The sequence below is a fragment of the Lucilia cuprina genome, chromosome 3, assembly GCF_022045245.1.
Source record: "Lucilia cuprina isolate Lc7/37 chromosome 3, ASM2204524v1, whole genome shotgun sequence".
NCBI lineage: Eukaryota > Metazoa > Arthropoda > Insecta > Diptera > Calliphoridae > Lucilia > Lucilia cuprina.
The window spans coordinates 31,927,035-31,941,088 of NC_060951.1; the positions used below are offsets into that span (position 1 = coordinate 31,927,035).

The 14,054-nt window shown below is 30.3% G+C and overlaps 2 protein-coding genes across 2 annotated transcripts in view; both read right to left on the reverse strand.

Annotated features, from left to right (window-relative positions):
- Positions 1-4,584: 4,584 nt before the first annotated feature.
- Positions 4,585-8,485, reverse strand: LOC124418768 (trichohyalin-like). Its single transcript, XM_046946122.1, has 2 exons — positions 4,995-8,485; positions 4,585-4,926 (listed from the first exon to the last, which is right to left on the reverse strand). Exons 1-2 carry the CDS (start codon positions 8,231-8,233, stop codon positions 4,875-4,877), a joined length of 3,291 nt encoding a protein of 1,096 aa, XP_046802078.1. The 5' UTR covers positions 8,234-8,485; the 3' UTR covers positions 4,585-4,874.
- A 4,563-nt stretch (positions 8,486-13,048) lies between these two features.
- The window catches only part of LOC111684316 (E3 ubiquitin-protein ligase lubel), an 80,593-nt gene continuing 79,587 nt past the window's right edge, over positions 13,049-14,054 (reverse strand). The window contains exon 7 of the mRNA XM_046946123.1: positions 13,049-13,411. Coding sequence (XP_046802079.1) covers positions 13,286-13,411 — 126 coding nt within the window. The 3' untranslated portion in view covers positions 13,049-13,285. The remainder of the gene's footprint in view (positions 13,412-14,054) is intronic.

Sequence of the window (14,054 nt, forward strand, 5' to 3'; positions counted from 1 at the left end):
GTGCACCACCGCATATGTATCAAAAAAATGTAGGAGTATTAGAGGCATTTTATTTTCTATTTATCAATGAAAATTCTTATGAATGAAATTACAGTATTACAAAAAACTTATGACGTCATTCTATAGGGTTTTGTTATAAAAAGGATCTTTTTATATTTAAAATATGTTGTATGTTTCTTTTTATGAAACTTTTTTTTAGATAAATAGGGATAACACTAAAATAAAGGTTTAAATATAGTTTTAATATGAAATTAGTTCTTTATTAAATTTGTTTTTAAATCTTTAAATATAATTAAGATTTTGAAAACATTTTCTTCAATAGTCATGAAGGCTTTATATAGATGTTTAATTGAAAGATTTTGAAACAGGTAACGTTTATAAAAAATCATAAATAAGTGATTAATATCTTTGTGAATACGTTTACTTTAATGCAGGCTAACAATTTTTAGTCAATAGAACAAATTATACTTTTCTAAAGAACAATACAATTGCAACAAGTGAAAATGTGTCGGCTTTCCTGAATCTCATATACCCACCATAAAACCGTATGCCTTAAAAGCAATGCTCCCCTATAAACATCAGGGTGATATTTGGAATATGGCTTAAGTCAATTACGGACCGAGATTTGTTTAAACAAAATATTTTTGTTAAATTTTGTATATCGAAGCGTATGAGTAATTTTTTAGAACATGTTTATGTTAAATTTAATTGCTATACTCGTATTTTTAAATAAGAAAACTTCAATATAACCTAACCTTCGGGAGGGGAACTTTTATGGGCTCAATTATAGATCAGACTTCATTAAATTCGGATTGAAGAAGTGTTTTCTCAAGTATAAGCATTGTTATGTAGATTTTCATCGTTCCATTAGCAATTTTCTTAATCCTCTTCTACAAATTTTCCAAAGAGGGGTACAGTCAATTATTGGCATATAATAACTTTTTGTGGAACATTTTTGTTTCATATTTAACTTATTTACATTGAATATCATCGGGATAACGTAAAGTAATTTTCTGAAGGGGACCCTGTATGGGCGCAAGATGCAATAATGGACCGATCCTCACTAATTCGATTTTGGTTCGCTTAAATCTTATATGTGTCGAATTTCCTCACTATATTCATTTTCAGAAGTCATTTTCAGAAGTGGACATTTATGGGCCGATCGTAAAATAAAATTGCTATAGAAGTTTTGATTCGTTTAACACTTACGTGTGTCGGATTTCATCGCATTGCTTGTATTTTTAAGCGTTAAAGACATTTTCTGAAGGAGACCTCATATGGGTAGGTGGTGGTAGTGTAGGTATGGAACGATCTGCATAAAAGTTAGTAGAGATTTTTGCTCACGAGGAACTTAACTGTGTCAAATTTTATTCTTATATTCGTATTTTTTAGCCAGTAATGAGCGTTAATGTAATTTTCTGGAGGGGACCTTGTATGGGCGGTAGGGTCAGTTATGGACCCATGGATCGATATTGTCCATTTCAATACCAAACAAACCTCAACAAACAAAAGCAATAAAGAATATTCATGCAAAAAGTTTACTCTCTAGCTCTTTTGTGTGGTCCCTATCGTGATTTCAACAGACAGACTGTTTTAGAGTTTAATGTGGGCCTAGAATTTACTATATACTTTTGTGGGTCTATGACCATTTCTACCATGAAGTATAAAAAGACGAAATCCAAAGTATATTTTTCTAAACGATCAAATCCAAATCTGGTAGCAGAATAATCCATAAATTCAGTGTCATGAAGTTGGACAAAATACCATTTATTTAACCGAAAAAAGAAGTTTTATTATATGTAAAACTCAAATTGAGACTATGTATAGTCCAGTGTAATATATAATCACTAGTTATATCCTCCTATCAGAAAATGTTATAAATATGGCGATTGGCCCTTAATGTCAATTCTGTTTTGACATTTGTTTAGTAAATACATGCGAAATACACGTTAATAAACCATGTTACGCTACACTGCTCCAGAACGCGGAATATTGCCGACTAATAATCTGACCATAATCGGTCGGTGACTTTGGCACGTGAATTTCGTCGCAGATTTCCTGGTCGTCCGACGCCTACTGGTGAAACACTGCAACGATTAGCGGAGTATATTGCTGCTGTAGCCGAGGATGTCATAAAAACGTCATCGACCAGACGACGTGCCACGCAAATGGGTATTAGTCGACGGTCTTTACAGTGAATTTTGGTACATTTTTCCTGCACAAAGTCCAGACGGTTCATCAATTACGCCATATTTATGTTTTTTGGCGTAGACAATCACGAACGCCACTATTATAACCGCCAGTTTTCATCATATCTGTCAGTTTTTAGAAAGATAACTGCGAGATCTAATTCTACGGCCCATAAACATATGAGCAAATTTCTGAAATAATCCATGTAAATATTATATTGTTTCCCTTATTCATTCTGTGGCAGCTTGATAAAATTTAATTGTTTTATATTTTGAAGAATGTCAGGTCTCGTACAAAAGTTCTCTAGTCAAAAGGAACTTCCAAAAAAGCGAAAAAGAAGTAGAATTTAATCCATGGAAGTAAAAAAGACCACATAAAGGGTTTAAAATGATAAAAAATGTCTACACAAAAGCCTTTTTAAGTCATAATTTTATTACAGTGATGGGAGGCAATTACTTACCACAAACACTTAGAACCCAGCAAAAATAAAACGAAATACTTTCAAAAGAATAACATTTACCACCACTTCAAAAGTAGCACTAAGTGAATTTGTTTACCTTCTGTGGAAGTGATGTTTATTGACTTCCCAAGAAGCAAAAAGAATCTAATTTTGTTTAAAATTGAAGGTAAATTTTTTTGTACAGAAATTTTTTAACAAAACCCATTTTCTTTCGGAGTTGATTGATGAATGCGTGTAATCTATTTATCTATGTTAATAGTGTTTAAGTCAAATTAGTTGTATTCTATAATACCACAATTTCACTTCCTAATAACATTCAAAAAAATAACTTAAAAATTACTTCCTGAGAATGACTTCAGATGTAGTGAATTTGAAATCGAATAAAAAGAACATCCCTCCTATGACAAGCCTGTGTTAAAATGATCACTTTTTCAGGTGTTTTTCAGTACTTCCATAGAATAAATTCTATTTCTTTTTCGCTTCTTTGGATGTTCGTTTTTTTGCTTCTTTGGATAACGAATTTTCAATTCTGTTGTTATTGTTATGTGTCGATACTATATTGTAAAAATAAATCAAATTCGTCTACCTTAAATTAAAGTTATAAAGACCCAGCAAAAAATAATTGATGTTATACTTTATAAACTACATCTTAATCACATCTAAAAATACGATTACATACTATTCACTTTTATATACCAAATATTTCCTTACAAATGAAAAACCAGTTAATAGCAAGAAAAGAGAAATGTCATTACAAACAACATATTTGAAGTACATTAAGTTTTGGTGAAAAAACCAGTGAAATTTTCATGTCATTAAGAGAATGTGTTTTATTTTTGACATCCAAACATCGGACTTTAACTGCTTCTTAAACTAAGTTAAGATGTCGTTCAAAATTGCCAAAAATGAACAACATCCCTCCAATGACACGCTAATATAAAATTCATAGGTTTTTCACCCGAATTTGAAGCATTTCGAGTTACTAGTTCTGATGAAAATACTACATCTTTTTCCACACTTTTTTGGAGGGGATATACAAAAAAAGTACAATTTTCAACTTCGATGCAGGACATCCAAGGTATCATGTAATAGCTGTCAGCTTGAATATACTCTTATGATAGATAATTCTATGTAGATTACCATGTTGTTAAATAATTCTATTAGTATTAGTCCGATTCTGAGAAATTAATTAATAAATAATAAAAAAATGTCTTAAATAACGTTTCTACAAAAACCACAATATCTCGGAAACTAGAGCTAACAACTTTTGAACTCAACGGGTGGTAGGAATCAGCTATTTTTATTTAAAAGGCATTTTTAGTGTTGTCTAGAGTTATTATTAGATCTTATTAGACAACATACTTCTATGTAATTTAGATAATATCTGGTAGTCATTGTAAAGTATGATGTTAGGCAAGTAATTACAAATTCAAAGTCTTTACCTAGTATTTATAAGAGAGATGTCCCTTTTATTTGATATTTCTGTCATTCTCAAGTAGAAAATTTATGGTTCTTATGGTTCTTTTCTTGGATGAAATAAATGGTGGTAAATGTAATTCTTTTGGAAGTACTTCAAATTCTATTTGCTAGGTTAGGTACTTTATTTTCAAATATACGTTAGTAACAAGAAATTTAAAAACATTTTGCTCGCGAAACTATTGAAAACATAGAAATCCATGTTTCCTACAAAATGCAGACACTTCTGAAATTCCGATTTGTTTGGAAGCTTCCATCCATCTTATTCTTGAGTAGACATTAAACGATACATTTATCACTAAAAATCTATTCTTTATAATACTTTTTTTCAATAAAGAAAGGATTTTTATTTCAATCGAATCTAGTTCCTTCTTCAACATTTCCTTTTAGGAGTTTAAAAATTTCGAAAAAAATATAAAATAAAACTCAGCTTTATATTTTTTGCATATTTTTCATTATTTTAATAACAATATTTTTATATATTTATTATATATTTATATAAATATTTATATGTATTTCGATAATAATATTTTATACAATACAACATATTTTTGCATTAGTTAAACTCGTTGCTCACAAAATTATTTGTATGGGGATTAAATTGATAAGTTTTTCATAATATATTTAAATAAAATAATCTTGCTTTTAGGTACACATTTTTTGTCTTTGATTTCTCTTATATAATTATATACAGTATTTGTTCCATTGCCAAGTTGAGTAGAATTTCAATTGTACATATTCCATTTCCTTAGAAGCCTATCATATCAACAGCCGTACGTAGTTTTTGGGGTAATTGGTTTCTGTAGCAATTAGTCGAATATTAGTTATAATTAAATATGCAATTAATTTTCAATTAAATTGTACTTACTTTAAATCATCTTTGCCATTAAGAGTTTTCATAATTACAAATGCCAAGATCACACCTTGACCGAAGAACAAGTAACTCTTTTTGAGGAATAGAGTTGGTTTCATAGCATAGTCATCTTCGATATAACGGTAATTACGTTGATTGTTATTATCATTATTTGCTTTGAGTATAAAAGTGCGCTCGGTATTAAGTTCTTCAACATCGTTTCGTTTATTTTCAAATTCTATTTGGAAAATACGAGATTTTTGTTCTTGCCGTTCCACACGTTCTCTTCTATGTTCTCGCTCTTCGTTTTGACGTTCAGCTTTTCGTTCTCTTTGGGTAGGTTGTTCTTGTAAACGTAGATTTACTTTTCGTTCAGTTTCACGGTCATCAGATCGTCTTAAAGTTTCATAACGTTCAACTCGTTCTCGATTGTTTTCTTCACGACGATCTCCTAAATCACGTTCGTTCAGAGAAAGATGTTTATCTGTGCCTTCCGAACGTCTGATAACATCACGCTCGGTTTGACGTTCAACTCGTTGTCGATTGTGTTCTTCACGACGATCTCCTGAATCACGTTCGTTTAGAGAAAGATGTTTATCTGTGATTTGAGAATCATAATCTTCACGTTGAGCTTCTCTTTTAAATTGACGATCATCACTGATGTCTTTTGGACGTCTGATAACATCACGCTCGGTTTGACGTTCAATTCGTTCTCGATTGTGTTCTTCACCACGATCTCCTGAATCACGTTCGTTTAGAGAAATATGTTTATCTGTGCGTTGAGAATCATAATCTGAATGCCTAATGACTTCACGTTGACCTTCTCGTCTAAATTGACGATGTTCAATGATGTCTTCTGAACGTCTAATAACATCACGCTCGGTTTGACGATCAACAAATCGGTTGAATGTGTTGCCGGTTTCTGTTTGTTCTCGTTCCCTTTGGAAGACACGTTCTGATTTGCGAATAACATTTAAACGAACGCTTTCATCTCGTTCGGTTTGGCGATCTTCACGATTATCTTTCGAAATTCTGTAGATATTACTTTGATCTTCGCGGTTATCTTCAAAACGTCTATTACTTTCACGATGGGATTGACTGTCATCAAGCCTTCTGTCATCCATACGTTGTTCATCTAATTGTCTTAAAGATTCTCGACGGTCTTCCCGGTCATATTCCGACCTCCTACTGATGTCACGATAAGCTGGACTATCATCAAGACGTCTTAAAGTTTCTCCACGTTCTTGTCGTTCGCGTCTATTTTGGAGTAGACGTTCAGATTCAGGTGTATTCTCAGAAAGCCTTACTTGCCTTAAAGTTTCTTGACGTTCCTCGCGATTACCAACTGAACGTCTGCTTTCTTGTCGTAGTGATTCACGCCTCAAAGACTCATATTCATTTTGGCGACGATTTTGCCTTACTTCTCGTTCTTCTCGAGTATCACGTCTAACAATTTCACTTTGCTCTCTCTGAGAAAGTTGCGAAGTTTTCTGAATATCTAAACGTCGATGCTGGCGAATATCATCTGAACGTCGGTTAACATCACGTTGTACTTGACGATCATCAAATCTTATAGTTTCTTGCCTTTCAAGTCGTTCTACACGTTCCCTTTGAGAATCAGTATTAACATCTAAACGTCGATACTGGCGAATATCATCTGAACGTCGGTTAACTTCACGTTGTACTGGACGATCATCAAATCTTATAGTTTCTTGCCTTTCAAGTCGTTCTACACGTTCCCTTTGAGAATCAATTTTAATATCTGAGCGTCTGTCAACATCACGATGAGTTTTGCGATTGTCAACTCGAAGTTCTTCACGATTATCTACTAAACGTATGCTAACATCTCTTTGGACATGACGGTCATCACGTCGTCTGGAAGTTTCATCTCTTTCATTTTCATCACGACGTTGAGTTGCTTCATGTTCCCTTTCCGATAGTCGTTCATTAATTCTAAGAAATTCACTAGTAGCATCATCACGCCTTCTAGTCTCACGCTGAGCTTTATGTTTCTCATTATTGTCTCCTAAATGCCTATTAAATACTCGTTGATTTTCACCCTCACTAAGTCGTCTTGAAAATACATGTCGTTCTTCTCGTTCCTGTTTATTTTCATCACGACGTTGTGTTAACTCACGCTTCCTTTGGGAGAGACGTTCATCTATTCGTCGAGATCGGAGGGTATTATCTGCTCGTCTATTAAAATTATGGTGGGTTTCACGATTGCCAATTCTGCTAACATCAGGCTGAACTTGTCTGCGGTCATCAAGTTGTCTTGAAGATTCGTCACGAGCTACTTGTTCATGGTGGTTATCTGAAAGCCTATTATTTTCTCGTCGGGCTTCACGTTCATTGAGAACTCTTGAAAGTACTTTGCGTTCTTCACGTTCCGGTTTATTTTCATCACGACGTTGTGTTAACTTATGTTTCCTTTGGGAGTCACGTTCATCTATACGTTGAGACTGGAGAGTAGTATCTGCTCGTCTATCAACATTACGATTGCCAATTTGACGTTGTTCGGAGAGACGCTCGTCTATACGTTGAGACTGTCGAGTATCTTCTGCTTGTCGGTCATCGAGACTTCTTAATGTTTCATCCCGCTCTACACGTTCGCGTTTATTATCATCTAGACTTTCTATTGATTTCCGGTTTCTTTGTAAAAGATGTTCATCGGAAAAACGAGTGTCCTCAGAATACCGGTTAATATAACGTTGAGTTTCACGGTCATCAAGTAGCCTTAGGAAATTTTGACGTTCATCAACACAATATCTAATACCACGTTCAGCATCACGAAGCTCTTCTCTCCTTAAATGATCATAACGTTCCGTTCTTTCTCGTTTAGTTTCATCACGTTGATCTCGGTTCTCATTTGAGTGTCTAATGAGATCTCGGTCATCTAATCTTCGTAAAGTTTCACGACGTTCCTCTTTAATGCTCTGGCGTTGACGAGGTTCATTCAGAATAGTCTCTTCTCGACGATAATGTTCACGACGTTCATCGAGAGCATTGATGCGACTATTACCAATGTCAATACGATTTTGATCTTTTACAAGTTCTTGTGATCTTTTGCTTTCAATATTTTCACTGCGTGCTCGATACTCCACTCTTAAATCATTTAGATCTTCTCTGCGGCTCTCCGCAGAACGTTCATAACAGTAATCACGTTCACAAGTACGAATAAGTTCTTGGCCTACACACAAAGCCAAAAATAGCACATAGACAGTTGTTTTCAACTGCCAAGAACCCAATAACATTGTCACTCAAGTTTTCTGTGATTTAAATGATCAGAGATTTTTGAAAAATAAAATTTAAGTTATTTTTATATGTATTTTCTAGAGGATATTTTTGGTTTTCGAATAGAACTTTTTACGGTTAATGTAGAGTTTATTTTACTTTCGTAATATTTTCGTTCGAAGTCTTTGTATCGACTGTGGTTTTTAGCCATTTTCTTGAGGTTTTTATACACAATTTTCCTCTGCTTTGCGAAAGGAAGTTTTATTATTTCCTTTTCATTGAATTTTCAATTAATAAATGATTGATTTAATTTTCTTATCGCACATGTGCACCAGTGCGCAGAAAGGCATTCTTTAGTGTGACGAACTTTTAAGGAGGAGGATTTAAAATAATCGGTATGAATGAAAATGTTTATGAATAAAACTTTTTTCTGTGAAGGAATGCAATGACGTCATTGTCCACATTTTTAATAAAAAGTTAATACACTTAGTATATTTTAGTTTAGAATCAGACTATATACCAAATTGTATTAAGCCAAAACTATATACTTACTGCAGAAATGACTATAAACTAGGCTAGACAATAGACTAAATTACAAATAAACTATAGACTAGAAAATAGGATAGACAAGACTAGACTATAGACTAGACTAGACTAGACTATAGACTAGACTAGACTATAGACTAGACTATAGACTAGACTATAGACTAGACTATAGACTAGACTATAGACTAGACTATAGACTAGACTATAGACTAGACTATAGACTAGACTATAGACTAGACTATAGACTAGCCTATAGACTATTGACTAGACTATGGACTAGACTGTAGCCTAGACTATAGCCTAGACTATAGACTAGACTATAGACTAGACTATAGACTTGACTATAGACTAGACTATAGACTAGACTATAAACTATACTATAGACTAGACTATAGACTAGACTACAGACTAGACTATATTCTAAACTATAGTCTGAACTAAGTAGTTAGAGTGGATTCGATTTCAACCTGAGTTACTGGTGTGGAGTGCGCAAAAGGCACGATAGATGCTTAGGTGTATTTCTTCGGACTTAATTTATATACATTGCCTTTTCAAACTATCTAACTAAACTTACTTTAGACTGGTCTTTAAAGTAAACTGTAGAATATAGAATAAACTATATACTAGGCTTTTTTATTTCAAAATTATTTATCACAAATCTTTTTCTTGTATTTTTCAGATATCAAACTCCTTTGGGAGTTGTAATTTTACTTTTTTTAGTTTAAAACTAAATAAATATTTTTGCTATAATTAAAGCCTATTATCAGAATAAAACCATCCATTTTTTAGTTTTATATTTCAACACTTTATATATCAACACTTTAAATTTTCGTTTGTAATGAAATTGAATTTAATTTAATAAATTATTGACTACCCTACTAGATGAAAATGTGAATCACAATAACGTTAACCAGGAATAATTAAAACAATATGGTTTAATATAAAAAATATAATCATAATATGTATTATTATATGTATGTTTAAAATAAAAAACAAAAAATAATATGAAATTCAGTATAACTTATAAAAATATTTCTATACCTAAAATATACTACTTGTTGCTAATTTAATACAAACATATTTGAAATTATAAATATATTAAAAAGATAATCCTTTATGAAAATTGTAATTGTAACAAAAATTTATTGTTCTCTATTTGTTTATTATAAAAAATATATATAATTATCAAAACTACTGCATGAATATAGAAAAAAAAACAAGAAACTTTTTTAGTGAAATTAAGCAAAATTTATATGTGTCATGTTGCTGTTGTTTGGGATTCGAATTGTTTTTTTTTCCTTTAACATGTTATTAAATCTCTTAAAGAAATCTTCAAAGGTTTTTATGAATTATATTATAAAATTATTAAAAGAAAAGCACATACATATTGTTGATTAAACGTTTAAAATAAAGAAATATTGAAAATAATTGAAAACATGTTTTTATATTAGATAGACATTTATAGTCGTCTACTCTATAGTCTAGACCGGAGGTGGCAGATTAGATTCCCATCTAAAGTTCCAGTTGAAGAATTGATGTATATACGTCCTCCTTTCAAACTAACTAACTAACTAACTAATTAATTAATTAATTAATTATTTAATTAATTAACTAACTAACTAACTAACTAACTAACTAACTAACTAACTAACTAACTAACTAACTAACTAACTAACTAACTAACTAACTACCTAACAAACTAACCAACTAACTAACTAGTCCTTAATCTAGGTTGTAGTCTAGTCCATAGTCTAGACTTCAGTCTATAGTCCAGTCCACAGTCAAGTCTACAGTCTAGTTTATAGTTTAGTTTATAGTCAAGGATATAGTCTTATTTGTAAACTAACCTATAGTGTAGTGTAGTATATATTCTAATCTTTAGCCTACTCTTTAATCTAGTCTATAGTTTAGCCCATAGTCTAGGCTATAATTTAGTCTATAGTCTAGTCTATAGTCTCGTCTACAGTCTAGTGTACAGTCTAGTTTATAGTCTAGTCTATAATCTTGTCTAAAGTTTAGTTTATAGTCTAGTATATAGTCTTATTTATAATCTAACCTATAATCTAGTTTATAATCTAATAAATAGCCTAGTGTATAGTCTAGTCAACAGCCTAGCTTATAGTTTAGTTTGTAGTGTAGTTGATAATCTAGAAAATAGTCTAGTTTATAGTCTAGTTAACAGTCTATGGTTTAGACAATAGTCTAGTCTAAAGTCTTATTTATAATTTAGTACATATTGTTAATCTAATCTATATCTACATATTGTTAGTCTAATCTATAGACTAGTCTAAGTCTAGTCTAGTTTATGGTTTAGTTAATAATCTAGTCTATAGTTAAGTTTATAGTATAGTTGATAGTCTAGTTAATAGTCTAGACATAAGTCTACAGTCTAGTGTATAGTCTTGCCTATAGTCTAGCTTAAAGTACTTTTTAAAATTTGTCTATAGTATAATCTACAGGACAGTCTTTAGTCTAATATATTATATAGTCTACAGTCTGGTTTATAGTCTGGTCTATAATTTAGTTTATAGGTTAGTTTAATAGTCTAGTTTATGGTCTATAGTTTCTATGATCTAGAGTATTGTATAGTCGATACTCTGGTATATAGTTTTATGTATAATCATAATCTTATCTGTAATATAGTCTAGTTTATAGTCTAGACAATAGTCTATAGTTCAGTTTATAGTCTAGTCTATAATATTGTTTATGATTAATTTATAGTTCAGTCTACAGTCGAGTTTGTAGTTTAGTTTATAGTCTAGTCTTTAGTCTGGTTTATAATCTAGTCTAAAGTTAAGTTTATAGTCTAGTTTATAGTATCTATAATTAAGTCCATTGTCTAGTCTATAATATATACTAATCTATAGTTTAGTTTTTAGACAAGACAGTTGTCTAGCGTATAGTCTACTCAATAATATAGTCGAATCAATAGTTTATAGTCTAGTCTATTATATGCTCTAGTTTATACCCTAGTTTATTGTCTATACTCTAGTCTATGTAGACTATAGTTTTTTTAAATTGAAAGTTAAACAGAATTTTTTATTTGTAACTTTTAAAAAGTTGTTGTTTTTTTATTTTTATTTAAAATTGTGTTTATGTTTTTTTGGTTTAATTAATACACAAAACATATTAAATCTTAATGCTAAAGTACTTATAAATACAAAATATTTGGTTTGTTAATAATTTAAAAAAATAAAAACTAAAAGTTTTTTTTAAAAATATATTTTGCAAATTATTTTGAGCTTTTGCTGTAAAATGTCTTTTGCTCTTGTAGGGTTAAAATACAATAGAAGTTAGTTGATTTACAATAACAGAGTTTAGATGAGAGGATGAGGGGACACTTATATCAATTATTAACTTTTCTAATAAAACTTATATAATAAATTATAATTAAAATAAAGGTATTTAAAGGGATTTTGTCTAAACAATTATTTTTTTCAATAATCCAATAAATTTTGAGTAATATTTAGTTGTATAATTAAATTGACACTATATAGAAATATGTTATTTATTAGAAAAAGGAAAATACATATTTAAACACTACTGGAGTTTTAAGATTTATTTGTTTAATACCAATTTAGGAAAACAGCTAATATATTTAAATATTTCTATAATTTATTAAGTAAATTCTAAAACGAACACAAACATTTTTTTTGAAATTTAAATTTTTTAACTTATTATTAGCACAAGTATTACTAGAGATTAAGTTTTCTTTTTCTCTTTATTTTATTAATTAAGTTTCCAATTGTAAAGAAAATTACTTGCTTATAGAGCAAAGAATTCTTAATATTGTAAAGGGATGTTGATTTTGGATTTGTTTTTCTGAAACACTTGTTGAAGTAGAGATATATATTTTTAATTTCTAAACGCTAAACTACTGTTTATTATTAATATTATGTATTAAACCTGAACTCAATAATAATTCTAATTTTTGTAAATATTTTTATTTTTAATTTGGTTTTTCTTAAAAATTCTTATTTGTTTATTGTATTATTTAAATTTTTAAGTTTTACGGTAATTTTGTTTTAAAACCTTTGGAAGGAAACTGAACGGTTGCGTTTCTATTTAATTATTATTATTTTTTTTTTAATTTATAGCCAATTGTTTAAATAGCCTTTTATTTAAATTCTATTTTTCAAAATTTCTTTTCTTTAAATAATACTGTTTAAAATTTGTCTTAAACAATGAATTAAGTATAATTTATTTTTAAATTTTCAGTCCATAATTTTTATTATCTGTTAATATTTGTAGTTTTATTTTTACTTATTTTAATACAAAATATTTGTGTTTGTAACAATTTTAATTTTGAATAAAACTTTAACTTTTTTTCAGCTTTAATTGGTCAGCAATTTCCAATTTTTTAATAACATTGCTAGCAAAAACCCAGCTTAATAATTTTTATTTTATCATCATAATCATAGATATACAATTTTGTAATCCATACAAATAAAGGTTTTCATATCATATGCAAAATAAATTTATATTATTCATCAACGTTGTGTTAATTTTTGATTTTCCAATGAATCTCATTGATTATTATTATCGGCCAGCAGATCATCTAAAGCACCATTAAGACGTCCTTTACTGAGAGCCTCGACCAGCATGTGCAAACGTTCTTCACGTTCTGTGTGGCGTCTTTCCAGTGAAGAAACCTGTGAAATGGAAAGCTAAAGTTTTAGTTTTATTTTCCGACATCAAATTTTGTTTTATTTCATGAAATTATAAAAAGAGATAAGTAAACCCTTATAAGTCGTTTTTGTTTAAAGCATTTATAGTTTAATATTTTGTTGTTGTGCCAACAGATCAGCTGTGACTTTCAGTTCAACCCCGGGAAAAAACATCCGGCTGCTACAGCTTTTGCTGAGTTGACAATCTTTGGCCGAAATCAACAAACGTTTGAAAAACCGAGTTAATTCCAAAAGTGTTAAGAAAACTAGTTCTATAACCTTTTCAAGTTCGAAAGGAACTTAATGCTTTAATACTACTAGTTCCGAATACAACGTTCCTCTGTGTCTGTTAGTTAGTTAATTAATTAGTTAGTAAGTTAGTTAATTAGTTAGTCTAGTCTATAGTACCAAACACCATACTTCACTAGATTATCAACCATACTATAGAATAGACTATAGACAAGAATATAGACAAGACTATAGACAACACTAGACTAGAGTATAAGCTAGACTATTAACAAGACTAGAGACTAGACTATAGACTAGACTATAGACTGGACTATAGACTAGACTATAGACTAGACTATAGACTAGACTATAGACTAGACTATAGACTAGACTATAGACT